Genomic DNA, 16,055 nt, shown 5'->3' with positions numbered 1-16,055 from the left:
GAGGCATCTATCTTCCATTTGAGGCTTCGACAGTTTCAAAACCTGATAAGTTAGTTTGCTTCCATGAAAAAGGGGGAAGCTTCCCTTCCAGAAGTCCTGAGAGAGTGGAAGAAGATAATGTGAATGGGAAGAGGAAGAGGAGGCTCCCTGGCAGAGAGTGGGTGGAAGGGATTTCAGCAGAGGGGCATCTTCTCAAGAAATGCTGGTTGAGGAAAACGTTGACAAAAAAGCATCAATATCCATAGGCCCAAGCTCCTTGGATGGGTGGAGCAATTCAGCACCTGAGATAAAAATGTTATCATCAGGAGAAAAGAAAATGAGTCTGGCCCTGTGTTGGCTCAAAAAGCCAAGTAAGAGAAGAGGAACAAAACCATCTGCTACGATGAGTCTCTAGACTTTCTTTGTATTTCAGATACCAAGGACAATTTGTTTATTCCCTAAGACTGTTAAATGGCCACAGATAGTAAAGAATATGAGTAAACATAAAATGGATGGTTTTAACAAATCGTTAACAATGTATTTACCTTTCCTTTTGGAGCGGTGTGCTGAAGGACAGCTCATGAAAGTGGGAGGGACTCCAAGGAGAAACTTCACGAAAGCCAACAGAAGCTCTGCAGATATGCCCTGCCAGGAACCCAGGAGGATGCTGTGTAGGACACTGCCTGCTTGCTGCTCATGGAGCTGCTTCAACCCCATCCACAGCTGTATCCATCCAACTGGCTTTTAGTGGTCAATGAGAAGACTCCAGATCAGTGACTCTCAGAGAATGCCTCAGTGCTTACCAAAGGATTTTGCCTGAAATGACTGCCAGGAAAGTCTGAGCTCCCTATTTGATACAGCACAGCTCCAGAGTTGAGGATGATGTCTTTAGACTTGGTTATACCAGAGGGTTGTACAATTACTGACACAAGCTGCCTCGACAGACGAAGCATCTCTTAGCTTAGGGTCCTAACTTTCTAGACTAATACATGCCACTGTGAAAGCCAAACGTAAGTTGCTTTGGATGGAACAAACTGTGACATCCCTGCAAGAACAGAGAGAAACTGATTAGCCACAAAAGATAAGCAGGATAAGTATTAGGATGCATATTTAACAGGTGAGGAAAGGCTTAAAGCAACTGTGCTCCAAGTCACACAGCTAAGAAAATGGTGGAGCGGAGGATTGGACCAAGAACCTCTGGCTCTAATTCCAGGGCTCTTTCTACTATCTATTTCTTCTCTGATTGCTCTGCAAAATTGCAAATGCAGAGCTTGGTTGGGGAGACACGTTGTAGGGGAAATTAGTCCAGTAATATTTTGACCCTTATGATAACTGCTGGTAATAATCAGAAATTCAGTGAGCCCCAGCTGCTCCTGTCCTATATTCAGGGTTTGGGAGGTTAGCCATTGTTGCATCTCCTTTTTGATTGTGCTATTTTGACATCAATTGAGAGAGAAGCCTGAGAAATTGAGATGAAATTTTATGGTGTATCTCCCTATAAGATACTCTGGTGAAAGTTTCTTCAGGTGAGAGAAGCTAAATCTAGTTAACATGAACTTGGGAATCCATTTATTCATTAATTTAAAAATATTTATTCAGGCCAGACACAGTAGCTCACACCTGTAATCTTGGCACTTTGGGAGGCCAAACTGGGAGGATTGCTTGATACAGCCTAGGCAACACAGGGAGTTTTATTTGAGATCTCTAAGCCTCCCAAAATGCTGGGATTACAGGCATTAGCCACCATGTCTGGCCTACCAGAGATGTCTAAAAAAAAAAAAAAAAAAAATTAGCCAGGTGTGGTGGTGTGCACCTGTAGTCCCAGCTACTTGGGAGGCTTAGATAGGAGGATCACTTGAGCACAGGAGGTCAAGGCTGCAGTGAGTTATGATGGTGCCACTGTACTCCAGTCTGGGTGACATGGTAAGACCATGTCTCAAAAAAAAAAAAAGAAAGAAATATTCAGAGGAACCTGGGTATATACACTCAAATGAGAGAGTCACCTGCTTTCAAGAATCTTTCTTCTAGTCGGGGAGGCAGACAAGGTAATCACTGAACCCCATATAATAAGAGCTGGGACTGAGGTCTGAACATAAGAATCAGTGTGAGCCCAGGAAAGAGGAACTTGAGTCAGAGCGGGTCACATCCATTCCTTCAGTAGCTTTTGTTGGCTGCCTTGTTTTGTTCCCAAAACTAGGGAACATTCACAAAGAGATGAATAAGACACAATTCCTTGCCCTCAAGGAGCTCATAGTCTACAAGTAAGTCACAATCCAGGATGGGCTGTACATGGTACAGAGGAAGGTAGAGCAGAGCAGACAGCAATTGACTCTCTTGGGGGAGTCCAGGAAGGCTTGTTGAAGGAAGGAACCCTATCCTTGAGCTAGTTTCCAAAGACAAATCAAAGTTCATCCAGAAGAGGGGGAAAGAGTATTTCAGGCAAAGGAACTAGCATCGTATGGAGGTGCAGAGACATGAGTGAGCCAGGTATGCTTAGGAAATATTGGGGAGTCTGTATGGCTCAATGCAAATAGTCAGGCTGGGAGGTCGGTGATGGGCAAGGGGCTTGGAGAAGTTGGCCAAGCCAAATCCCACAGAGTCATGGGTCATGTGCTAAGCCACTCAGATTTGACCCCACTCATGGTGGAGAGGCATTGATAAAATTTCAAATGGGGAAATATGATCAGATTTGCATTTTAAATTGAACTCTAGTTCAAATGGGGAAATATGAACAGATGTGCATTTTAAATTGAACTCTAGCAACTATGGAGAGAATGGGTCAGAGGTGGACAGAATAGGGAAGGTAAGGACTTCGTTGGAAAATGCTTATAATAGGCTAAGCAAGAAATAAAGAGATTCAACACAGTGGCAGTAGGGAAGAAGTGTAGGGATGACCTTGAGAGGTACTTAGGATGTAGATTTGATAGGGTTGTTTGGGTCCCTCTCAGGAGAGTGAGAGTCCCAGGGTGTGGCTTGAGTGGGGAATGGGCACCATAGTGGAGCCTGAGAATGGGATGAGCAATGGATAAAACAAAGGACAACAAAAGGGTATGTCCTTGGCAAAGGCACCAAAACAAAAGGACTATCTTAAGCCTAAAATCCAGGCAGAGAGGCAAGAGCCTCTCTAAGCCAAGTTTGTAGTAGAAGATAAACAAGACACATGGAGTACATTATGGAATACAAGGAGGAGAAGGCAGTACCAAGAAGAGGTTTCTTTGTCAGGGTAGAAAGAGGGAGAGGCCTTTTATAGCACACAGGTGGTCCCCTCCTGTGACATAGAGGAAGATGTTGAGGGCCTTGGTCCTGTTCTGACAAGGGTTGGTGACTGATGGGGTTGGGGCTGGTGATAAAAGAGGGTTAAAAATCTCTGGTAGGCCAGACATGGTGGCTAACGCCTATAATCCCAGCATTTTGGGAGGCTAAGGCAGGAGGATCACTTGAAACAAGGAGTTCAAGACCAGCCTAGGCAACATAGCGAGTCCTCATCTCTACAAAAATTTAAAAAATTAGCCAGGCACGGTGGTGCACACCTGCAATCCCAGTTACTCAGGAGGCTGAGAAGGAGGATCACTTGAGCCCAGGAGTTTGAGGTTATAGTGAGCTATGATTATGCCACTGCACTCCAGCCTGGGTGACAAAGTGAAATCTGTCTCAAAAAAAAAAATTTCTGGTGGATGCCTAGGTTTCTGTAGGCAATTGGATAATGAGGCTTGAAGACAGATTTGGAAGTGAACAGTAAAAGGTGTTTGAAGCTGTGGGTTTTGATGAGAAAATGCAGTGTTCAGAGAGTAGGTGGCTGAGGACAGAGGACTAGGGGACACTAACCAAGTAAGGGACGGTTGAAGATAGAGAATGAGAAAATAATAGGAAGGACTGAGTCACAAAGGCCACAGTGGTGGGTTTCCCAAGTGGCAGCCATACTACAGAATGGCCCAGGGCTCAGCTTCTTACTAACCTTGTGACCTTGAGGAATTGGCACTTCTCTCTGCTTCCCTTTCCTTGTCTATGAAATAGGATAATAACACCATCATCAGAGGGCGGTTCAGAGGTTTGAGCGCTATGGCAAATGTAAAGGAGTGTGTCCTTGTAATTATCAGGGACCAGGTAGGAAGCGCTTGATCAGGGTGGATTCCCCTCAGAGGGAACACTCAAGAAAGTTTTGCCAAAACTGTTATAATCAGAATGCAGCCACAGCCTAGATATAGAGATCGCCTGAACCTGCGTCCTCACGTCATTAAAAGTCTGCTCTTATTTGGAGTAGTGCTTTTTCTTGAAGGTTCTTGATTCCCTCGCCCATGTCCCCTCAATGAGAAGATCTGATTACATCTAATGTCCTCGTTCCACCTGCTTCTTCTTCTGTCATCTCTAATGACGCTGTCCTCTGCTGCGGAGAAGCTGACAGAGCCTCCCAGCAAACAAATTGGGCATTCTCTGCTCCAGTGGGTCAAGTTATTAGGATTTAACAAGAGCAAATTAATTAAGGGCTTTGGCACCAAAAAAACATTTTTTTTTAACTCTACAAACGTAAAAGATTGGACATCAAATAGTCAACTCTGCAAAAATGAGGCTCTCTTCTTCATCATGTTTGTTTTTAACTTGTGATTGAAATGGGGTCAGGGGAAGGAAGGAAAGGAATGTTCCTGAGATTATTTCCAAAGCTTTAAAACAGTAGAATATGGTAATCAGCAAAATTATAGAAAGTTTTGTTTTTTTTAAGCTTCCTCTGTGTGTGGTCCCCTAAGGTTCTTTTCAGTGATTTAAAGATGCCTGGCCCCTGTCCTCTGAGATGAAGGAATTTAAATCTCACTTTATAGCAAATAGGCAGAGGATGGGGGCAGCAGGATTGTACAAACATTTTTCTTTTAAACCTAATTTTAATCCACGTTAACTACAAAACATATATATGCCACAAAAATTACTTCCTCTCCTCCTAGCTAGAAATGACTCTACCTGTAAAACCTTTTAATTTCCTGATTAGGAAACTTGGAACATTTGTTGGAGGCAGCCCAGTGCAGTACAAGAAACTAGGAAGCAGATCTAGGCCTGAAGAGCAGAATAGCCACTATATTAGTCCATTTTCACACTTCTATAAAGAACTTCCCTGATACTGGGTAATTTATAAAGGAAAGAGATTTAATTGACTCAGTTCCACATGGCTTGGGAGGCCCCAGGAAACTTACAATCATGGCGGAAGTGGAAGGAGGCACCTTCTTCACAAGGCAGCAGGAGAGAGAAGAATGAAGGAGGAACTTCCAAACACTTACAGATCTTGTGAGAATTCACTCACTATCACAAGAACAGCATGGGGGAAACCACTTCCATGATCCAATCACCTCCCTCCCTTGACATGTAGGGATTACAGGTCCCTTTCTTGACACATGGGGATTACAATTCAAGATGAGACTTGGGTGGGAACACAGAGCCAAACCATATCAGCTACTAATCACCTCTATGGCCTTGGACAAGTTACTCCCTCTCTCTACAACTAGTTCCTCATCTATAAAATGAGAGGGGTGAACCCGACAACTTCCAGGTTCCTTCCAGGTCTGACATCCCAGGATTTTGATGTCACCTCCACACTGAGATGCCAGGGCTTGCAAAGGCTGACACTTGTGGCCATGGGGCATCCCCAGCACTGTTGGGCTGGGCCACAAAACTGACATGAGAAGCAGCAGCTGTAGAAACTGGTGAGATGATGCCCATCCACATTCTGTTACTTGCATGTAGCTTATCTGGTTTTCTAGATTCCGTGTTAATTCCTTCCCACCCTCCTGGGGCCTCCTGTGATGGCCACCAATCTCCACAGCCAAGTGGCTGGTTGCTTAGAGATGAAGATGAGTGATTTAGAAGCAGATGCACTGTCCTTTTCGAAGGAGACCCCTCGAGAGGCACTTCATTTATCCCAGTTGTGCTGACAAAGCTCAACATATTTTAGGAATATCTCTTGGGAACTGTCTTTGGCACAGAACAGATTCAGGAGTGGCCTGTCTGTTGGCAGTGGGTTTGTGACTAGAAATAGCCCCAATTTGATACATAAGGTGGATGCTCAAGCCAGCTAATACATTTTGGGGACAATATGAAACATGCCATCAAGCCACAAACTTCTTTTCTTGTGTGGCCCCTAACCTAGAGCTGTAGGTATGTTAGTTAGAGTACCTTCAGCAGATACAAAAAAATAAGCCCCTATGTGTCAGTGGTTTAACCCAATAGAAGTCCCTGAGCAGTAGGAGATTCTCTTCCACACAGCAATCTGGAGTCCCAAGCTCCTTCCATCTCTGGGCTCCACAGGCCCCTTGGGCTGCTGAGTCTTTTGCCTCCAGCTAATAGAAAATTAAAGAGAACATGAGTAAGTCATCTTCTGCCCCAGCCTTGCACACGTTTTCCCTCAGTAGCCATTTCTTTTTTCTTTGTTTTTATTTTTATTGGGCAAACCTCATTCTATAAAATCAAATGGAATGAGTGTTCCCTAGACCCATTTCTTAAATGCTGGCCTGGCTTGTGGTCACATTCAGTACTAGTCACCTGGTCTCACCTTGGTGCAAAAAGCTAGAAAATGTAACTTCTCAGTGGCAACTTTATACCAAGGAAAGGGAGTGTGGATTTTAGTGGACCATTAGCCATCTCTGTCACAGAAGACCAACCCCACTGAGCAATTTCCAGAAATGTTCTGAACTGGGATAGCCCAATAGGAGTAAATACCCTATTTCCAAAGGGCAATCCTTGGGATTTTAAAAGACAAAACTCTGATTCGATATAGAAAGATGTTGGCATGTTTACTTAAATAAACTACTTTTGTAACTTTATGGTAACTTTATAATAAGTTTTGTAATTTTATAATAGCTCATGTGACGTGTAGCCTGGCCATACCTGTGTCCAGTATAAAGCTGCACCCTGGAGAATACTGGGCAGGCAGTGATGTTGTCAACCTGGCCTCTCCCAGCAGTACCCCCTGAACTCACCCAAAATAGCTGGTTATATTCATTTCTTTCAACCCTTGCCTGATATGTGCTTTGGTACAGGTTCTTAACAGGGCTGGGCACCAGAAGAGTGGAATCTGGAAGATGGGTGGTTGGCAATGGTAGGGCTTCAGAGTGAGACGCTACTAAGCCTCACCCCTTAGCTGTCTGACAGTGGGGAATTCTGCGGGGAAGGAGAGTGCCTCTCTGTGGTTGGAGAGGAGGCACCGGTATGAGAATCAGTTGGTCTCTAGAGTGCTTTTTACCTCTGGCATGTCATTCATATACAAACAATGACTTGACTGAGGGTTGGAGAGTCAGGAGATGAGAGAGCAGGTACTTGTGTTGGGGACAAGGTTGCCAATGAAGAAGAAGAAGGAGAGATGAGTGGGCTTTTCTTGTGTCCTGTAATCTCCCCCACAATAATCAATATCATGTGGCATTGAGTGTTACATGTGTCCCAGGCACAGTACCAGGTATTGGCACGCAGGACTTACTACTTTATTTAATCTCATAACAACCCTATGAGGAAGGGTTTACTGATGAGAAAACTGAGTCTCAGAGAGAGGAAGTCCCTTACCTAAAGCCGCAAGGTGAGTAAGTGGCAAACACTCTGAAAGCTTAATATTAATACATACTCACTGGTAAGTCAACTCTTAGTTGTGGGGCACAAAGGTCTTTGGGTCTAGGAGAGGAAGCATTTATTTCTTCAGTATCTTCCCATTTCCATGTCTATGACATCTGGAAGTAGATTACTTTTTAAAATTACTTATAACAATTTTTGTGATCAAAATTTAGAACCTTCTGTGAGGGATAAAAACCATGTCCTAGCCTAGCAGTCCACACACAGGCAGCATCAGCCTCACCTGAGGTTTCTTAGGAATGCATATTCTCAGGCCTCAGCCCAGAGCTACTAAGCCAGTAGGCCTCCAAGATTGCAGCCTGGGAATCTGTCTTAACAAGCTCTTTGGGTGATTCTGATGCACAGTAGAGTGTGAAAGGCAGCTGGGCTCAGTGGCTCATTCCTGTAATCCCAGCAGTTTGGGAAGCTGAGGCAAGAGGATCGCTTGAGTTCAGGAGTTGAGACCAGTCTGCAACATGGCAAAACCCTGTATCTATAAAAAATACAGAAATTAGCCAGGCATGGTGGTGTGTGCCTGAAGTCCCAGCTACTTGGGAGGCTGAGGCGGGAGAATCGCTTGAACCAGGAGGTCGAGGCTGTAGTGAGCCATGATCACACCACTGCACTCCAGCCTGGGCAACAGAGAGAGATCCTGTCAAAAAAAAAAAAAAAAAATAGTGTGAAAAGCACTGTTCTAGAGTTGTCAGTAACTTTCATGTCACTTAACCCAGGCCACTAGCAGGACGTGGAGTAGGGGTGGGATTCTGATGACCCGTGGAGCTTGCAGCTTTATGAGGAAGAGGAGCCCCGGAAGGTGGAGAGACATTGGAAAGATGAAGGAGACAATTCTTCTAGAACTGGATTTCCCACAGATACAGCCCAGGGTTGGGTACATTGTAGGTGATCACTAGAAAACCATTAAATTAAGTATTTAAAAACCAGAAAGGACTTAATCAAAACTTGTTGGGTTTCTGATGTTACTATGCCCCCTCATTTCCCATTTTCTCCTCCTATGACTTTTCTGCGTCTGTTCACCAGCAGCCTTTCTTCCTAATCGAATCCAGTTTATTTCTCTATCCACTGCCATTTCCCATCCCCCTTCCCTTTTTCCCACCTCTTCAACCTTGGCCACGTCACCTGCTCCTATCAGATGAGCCCCAGTCATCTTCCCCTGTTTCTTCGGTACGCTGCCACCCAAGAAATCAATAAGAAATTTGTAGAGCAGGGAGCAGAGGAAGGGCTGTGAAGAGTGGATTTGAATGAGGTAGTTTGTGCTTTTCCCTCTTTTGCCAAACGAGCATTATCTAGAAAAACAGGTCCACCTTCCTCACCTTCAGCCAACTATCCATTAAAATGGTTTAACTACTTCCTGAACACTAGACAGTTAGATAATTGGAAGGCAGCATTCACACCAGAAATTTAAGTCACACTCTTCAATCAGGACAAAATTGTCTGATCAAGAAGCTAATTAAGAATCAAATGTACTGTCCCTTACTGGAAAGAGTGAATTTGGGGCTTCAGAAGATCCCACTTCTCTCTCTCTAGACCCCATCTCTTCCACTGTACCATTACACTCCTGGTGCTGTGTTAGCTGCCAGAGATTAACCAGACCTGGCTCTGTCCTCAAGGGGCTTACAGTCTGGAGAAAAGAGCATAGCAATGTTCAAACAAGATTTGTGGGATAAATGGACAGATGAATGGCTTCAGTGCCAAGGGTGCGTAAGTACACATTCAAAAGATTGGCAGAGATGATGGGAGTTGGTACAATTGGGAGAGGGTGAGAGAGTGGGACAGCAAGGAAATCTCTTTGTTGAGCATCTATCAGGCCAGAGCAGAGGGTCCACCAGTGATCTTCAGGAGATTTAGTACAGGGACAATTTGAGTGTCTGTTTTCTTTCCCCTCCAGAGAGATGGTCCTTCCCTTCATTAGCTCCTCAAAGGGGTGTGATCCAAACAAAGGGCTAGAAACCCCTGAGATTACCTCTTTTTCGATGAACCTTGAAGACTTGTTGAGCGAGGCATGATTTCAGACACAGTTTGAACACTGGAGGAGAAAGTGGCCTTGTGGGTGGCTCTGGTCTCCGAGAATTGCAACCTGTTGGAGACTGAAGAGGCTCTGAGGTTTTGCACCAGGAGGCTGGGGTGACTCATTGCTGTTTGCTCTAAGCCGGCTGCTCCCCTGGATCCTCAGTAGCTGTGGGATGAAGCCCACCAAGTGATCATCTTACCCACCATCACAGGGCCCAGCTCCTGGCAGCCTCACTGTCTGCACCAGCATCCCTTTCCTGCTCAGCTCATCCCTACATCTGAGCCCGTCTTCCCAGCCCTTCACCGTGTCCCCCTGAACTTCATGTTCCATCATTAGCAACCTCCTCTCTGTGTGTTCCCTCCATCTTTCCTACCTGAAGCATGGCTGTGTCCTGAGAACACTGTTTCCCTCACACTGATGGCGGCTGTTCTTTCCCCCATACACTGTGTCTTGTGGGGTCTGGAGGTGGGGCCCATGTCCTTGATTTCCATCACCACTCGCAACTACTTCTCTTCCTTCATGCTTCAGAAGCCTCAGCCCCTTCGAAGTCTTTCTTTCTTTCTTTCTTTCTTTCTTTCTTTCTTTCTTTCTCTTTCTTTCTTTCTTTCTTTCTTTCTTCCTTCTTTCTTTCTCTTTCTGTCTCTCTCTCTCTCTCTCTCTTTCTCTTTCAGGCAGAGTCCTGCTTTTGTCACCCAGGCTGGAGTGCAGTGGCATGATCTCGGCTCACTGCAACCTTCACCTCCTGGGTTCAAGCAACTTTCCTGTCTCAGCCTCCTGAATAGTTGGGATTACAGGCGTGTGTCATCATACCTGGCTAATTTTTGAATTTTTAGTAGAGATGGGGTTTCACCATGTTGGCCTGACTGGTCTTGAATTCCTGACCTCAGGTGATCCACCTGCTGCAGCCTCCCAAAGTGCTGGGATTTCAGGCATGAGCCACTGCACCTAGCCAAAGTGCATCTTTCTTTACCACCCATTTTCCCTTCTGGATGCTGTTGGCTGCTGGCCACCTACTCAGTCCTCAGATACCCTCACGCACTTGTTGTACTGTAGCATTTGCACTGAAATATATATTGTTTTGTTATAAAAGATTTCCCTTTATTATTTTTATTTTATATTATCTGTTAGGGCATTATATTAATTTAAAAGACATAGTAGCTATGAATTTCATTTCAGAATAGGAATGGTGATGTTAAAATATATTTGTTATAAAAACGGGATGTTTGGTGTGATAGCATTGAGGATGGCTGATGCAGATAGTCTTTCCAATTCCCTGCTCCAAAGATCTTTTTCTCCAGCGCACTCCAGCCCCAATCAAATAGTCACATCCTAGATTCATAATTGCTAGTAACCACACCACTTCCAAAATCTGGATTTAAACATCCCACTCTCCGACCATCACCCCCCATTCACTGACTCCAATAATCCTCTAACCTCATAAAGACTTGGCCTTGACTCTCTCACTTTTCACTTTTCATTATTCCTTATACCTTTCATATTCTCATCCCCAGCCTGGGCTCCATGGTCCAGCATAATAACCACTGTCTTGCAAGTACATATAATTCTCATGTCTGCTTGCCCAGGGAAACTGTTTACCCTGGTTAAACCCAGGCTTCTTCTTCTTCCACATGTGCACCTGAGCAAGCAGTTTGAAGGGGTGGAGAAAATCACACAACCGGTAACTAGATTCACTTCAGATTTGTGGCTACAAATCTCAAATGGACACTTAACACAGTGAGCTAATTCTACCACATCTCCCTTGTAAATTCACACTCCTACTTTCCAAGATAATTATTTCCCACCTTCTCCTCTCTCCACAAATCTTTAACACTTCCTCTCTTATCTTTTCTATCTTAGCTGATGACTTCATGGGGAAAAAAAAAATATGTGTACTTGGATGAGAACTACCTGATTTTCTTGCTGTCATTTCTATCATTCTCCCTCCTTCTGTGCCCATGGGACTGGTGGTCATTTCTCATTTTACTCAAGCTGACCTCTTGATAACATTGTAAAGAGTCACTGCACTCTTTCTGAATCCTTCCCTAGGCTTTTGGGTCTCCACACTTGCTGGTCTTGCTTCTACCCCATTGGTTGCTTCTTTTGAGCCTCATTCATTGGCCCTATCTCCACCAAAGCCTCCACCAAGCCTCTAAACACCTGAAGCCCAGGGCTCTGTCTTTGGCCTTCTTCTCTCCCCTAAGAGGTCTCAGCCATTTCCAAGTCTTCAAGTTCTACCTCTACAATGATGGCGTCTATCTCCAGGCCAGACCTCTCCCTAAGCTTCAGACTCATATGTCCAGTTGCCCATCTGACCCTTCTAGTTAGATTTCTATCAGACACCTTAAACTAACCATGACCAAAATGTAGCTAGTAATCATTCTGATAGGCTTGAATCATGGGCCCCAAAGACATCCAGGTCCTAATCCCTGAACCTGTCAATGTTACCTTATATGGAAAAGGACTTTGCCAATGTGATTAATTTAAGGATATTTAAATGGGGACAGTATCCTGGATTATTCAGGTGGGCCCTAAATGTAGCCACAAGTGTTCTTACAAGAAGGAGAGGGAGATCTGATGACAGAAGAGTAGTAGGAGAGGTGAGAACAGAAGAAAGAGGTTGGAGCGATGCAAGAACGAGGCAGAAATTGCAATTTCTAGAAGCTGAAAAAAGGCAAGGAGACAGATTCTTCCCCCTCAAAGCCTCCAGAAAGAACCAGAAGGTGCCCTGCTGACACTTTCACGTCAGCCCAGTGGGACTGATTTTAGACTTCTGATCTCCAGAACTGTAAGAGAAACATGCGTCCCATTTTAAGCTACCAGATGTGTGGTATTTTGTCACTGCAGCAATAGGAAATGAATCCGGTCACCGCAGCCACCACACAAACCCATAGCCTGCCCCTGGTGCCCTCCACTTCTCAGGAAATGGCTCCCCATTCATGCAGCTGCTGAGGCCAAGAGCTTCGCAGTTGTCCAGATCTTTCTCTTCACTCCCACCTTGCCAGTCAGCAAGTCTTCAGCTCTACTTCCAGCACACGGCCTGACTCCAGCAGTTTCTCACTGCTCCACTGCCATGACCCTAGTCAATGCTATCACCATTTCCAACCAGCATGACATCACTGCTCCCTGCTTGGCTTTCCACTCCTTCTCTCGGCCCTCTTCACAGGTGCCACAGGTGGCTTTATGAAGGGTGAATCAGATCATGTCATTCCCCCTACTGAAACCATCAATGGCTTCCCATTATACTCAGGATACAATGCAAATCCCTAGCCATGGCCTATAAGGCTCTACCATCCATTGGCTTCTGCTCAACTTACCTCCCTCCACTTCCTCACTGCTGCACTGTATTGGTCACACTGACCTTCCCTCTGACCTTGTTCATTCCATTCCCACCTCCTGGCCTTTGCACTTGGAGTTCCTACCACCGGAGTGCTCTCTCTCCAGATTTTTGCATGGATCTCTCCTGTTCATCACTTAAGTCTCAACTCAGATATGATCTCCTCCAAAAGGCCTTTCCCACCACCCTTGCTACAACAGGATCTCAGTGCCTGCAGCCAGTGGCTATTTAACCCCAGCTATCTTCCTTAAGGCAATTGTCAGCACCTGAAATTGTCGCATTGGTTTGTTTACACGTCTATTGTGTGTCTCCGTAAAGATGTAAGCTCTCAGAGGTTGTCCTGCTGACTGCAGTATCCCAGTGCTTGGCACACAGTAGGCACACAATGATTATTTATTTGCCTTACTGCCTGGTGTAGCTTGTTTCCAACTCTATCACTGCCTCTGGCAGCTATAACTTCATCAAAGGGCTGTTTGTATCTCAGTAGTACTGGGGTATCCATGCAAAGAGTTAACTAGTGGGGTTTCTAGCAACCTTTAGCAGGTGTGGAGAAACCATGGGTTTTCTTTTGTGGTGCTTTAAAAGCACACAATTCATTCAACATCTGCTAAGGACTGGGTGCCATGGATACATAATAGAGGGAGGAAAAGATATTTATATTATGCCTTAGTGGATGAATTTGGATTTTGTCGAGGCAGGAAGGGGGTGGGGTGGAGTAGAAGTGGGCAAAGGCACTGCCTGAAGGTGCTCAACTATTTCATGGACTCGGCCTGGTGGCCCCTCCACCTTCTGCCTACTGGAACTCGCTGAGCTTGGGAATCTAGGGATGGTCCTCCCATGGCTCAGCACTGGAGCCATTGCCCATACCTTGCATAGATTCAGAGAGACTGTGGTCTCCTGGCAGTGACCCACTTCCTCTCATTTGGTCTCTGTTTCTCCTCTCCCTGCTGCCTCAGGTCTCATCATCCATGAAGGACCCTCGGTGTACCGCATCTTTAAACGGTGGCAGGCCGTCAACCAGCAGTGGAAAGTGCTGAACTATGACAAGACAAAAGACCTGGAGGATCAAAAGGCAGGAGGCAGGACCAACCCCCGGACCTCCTCATCCACCCAGGCCAATATCCCCTCCTCGGAAGAGGAGACCGCAGGAACCCCTGCCCCTGAGCAGGGCCCTGCCCAGGCTGCCGGCCACCCCTCAGGCCCTCTGTCCCATCACCACTGTGCTTATACCATCCTGCACATCCTGAGTCACTTGAGACCTCATGAACAGCGAAGTCCCCCAGGCAGCAGCCGAGAGCTGGTCATGAGAGTCACGACAGTGTGAGAGCAGAGGTCCGGGAGGAAGGCCATGACCACCACTGAGAGCCCGGAGCAGGGTGGGGAGGTGCAGTGGCACCCCCGGAGCCAACAGAGGGAGCAAGCAGAGGGTGGGGGGCCTGGCAGGAGCCCTGGGGTAGGGTCAGAGCGGGAGTGAGGCTGGTGCAGGAGCAGTTCTGCTATTTCCAATCAGTCAATGCCACTCTCCACAACAGCAGTGAAAACCAACACCAACTCAACAACAAAGTGCAATACAGGCTGAACCTGGCCCAACAGAAAAACCCTGCCCCAATGCGCCTGCAGGCAAGGTACATGAAGAAGCAGAGGCTGAGGGCAGGCAAAGCCTGTGTGACTGGTGGCAGTGCTGGAGGCCAAGGGGGCCAAGAGGAAAAGCATCTGTGGTCTGCTCTGCTCTCGCCCTCTTTGGTTTTGTTTCTCCTGGGGCTGTGTTCTGCAGGCAGCCAGGAAAGGGGGAGGCACGGGTGAGCTGGCAGGGTCACACTGCCTTTGGGGCTCCTGGGCTCATTTGGATGGGCAAGATTCGCGACAAATGGCTGTGGGGATGGTGGGGTGGATGGTCAGGGAGGGATGCGCAGGGAGGGAGATGCTGGTGTGAGCAGCCAGAGGGAGAGGTGTGTCTCCTTCCTGAAGGGACTTCCAAATGGAACTCCCGATTTCCGGTGGGCTAAAAGAGGGCTTAGGTTTGGAAAAGGGTGTCTTTCTGTGCCCTTGTTAATTTATTTTATAGTGATTTGGTTCAAAGATGTTTACAGGACACACACACACACACACACACACACACACACACACACACACACACCCCTAGAGAAAAGTACAGATTCCAGTGGATATTTCAAGCACAGTTCTGCTGCTGTGGCTTCAGCTTTGGAAGCTGTCAATCCCGGAGCAACTTTCCCAACTACCCAACCCCACCATGGCCAGGACATGTGCAATGCCAGCCCCTTCTTGTCTTGGCACATGCACAGACCCAGTCCCCTCACGGTAGGGCACCCCCGACATAGGGGCTTCCAAGTGAGCAGCTGCAGTGGTTGGGAGGAGCTTGGCCAGCGTGCCCCAAGGAGTGGAGTAGAGCCCAATCTAAGTATTCCTTGCTGCTTGGAACCCTCCCCAAAGAGGCAGTCAGGCTGATGCTCAGTGCTTCGTGCTCCCTGCTCCTTCCCGTGCAGCCAGGTGGGCCCAAGGGTGCACTGGCAGGGAGCACTACCCCTGGACCCCTTCTGCTCACTCTGGAGACCCTGCCAGGGAAGGCCACTGGGTGTTCACCTGCAAAGTTTCTGGTTGTCACTGCACAATGGCCGCGTCATCCATGGGTATTAAAAGGACACTGTCAAGTACTTTTTTAAACTAGTTTTTAGGGTTTTTTAAAACTCTCTGTTGTTTGTAATATTCTCTTAAAAGCTTGAAAATAAAACTTCTTTCCCTACCATTAGTGTCCCTTTCCATATGCGAGTTTTTCTTCCTCTTCCCTATCCTCCCTCTGTGGTGTAAACAGCCTTCTTTCTCCCTGTGTCTGCTCCATCCCTAGATTCTCCCCCATCACAAGAAATCAAGCACGTTTTCATTTCTCCTTTGAGGGCACGGATGGGGCAGGGCAGGCAGGGAAGTTCCCTTCTGTGTGCCTGTGTGTGAATCTGCAGTAAACTCCTGGCCTCTTCTTGGCATCCTAGCAGACAGAGTCCTTCAGGCCCCAGGCTCTCCCAAGGATTCTGCCCAGGAATCCTAGAAGCAGAGACAATGGGTGCTGGGGCAGTTTGGAGAGCTCCACTTCATCTGGTCATTTCACAGAGGCTGGGAAAG

The 16,055-nt window shown here is 46.5% G+C and overlaps 1 protein-coding gene across 1 annotated transcript in view; it reads left to right on the top strand.

Moving 5' to 3' along the window:
- The window catches only part of MARCHF4 (membrane associated ring-CH-type finger 4), a 110,465-nt gene extending 94,781 nt beyond the window's left edge, over positions 1-15,684 (top strand). Inside the window, exon 4 of the mRNA XM_054478949.2 lies at positions 13,877-15,684. Coding sequence (XP_054334924.1) covers positions 13,877-14,244 — 368 coding nt within the window. The 3' untranslated portion in view covers positions 14,245-15,684. The remainder of the gene's footprint in view (positions 1-13,876) is intronic.
- The last annotated feature ends 371 nt before the right edge of the window (positions 15,685-16,055 follow it).

Source organism: Pongo pygmaeus, chromosome 11 (assembly GCF_028885625.2).
Source record: "Pongo pygmaeus isolate AG05252 chromosome 11, NHGRI_mPonPyg2-v2.0_pri, whole genome shotgun sequence".
In the NCBI taxonomy this organism is placed as follows: domain Eukaryota; kingdom Metazoa; phylum Chordata; class Mammalia; order Primates; family Hominidae; genus Pongo; species Pongo pygmaeus.
Note: the sequence above shows the minus strand (reverse complement) of the source record. Positions and strands in the feature narration are given on the sequence as shown.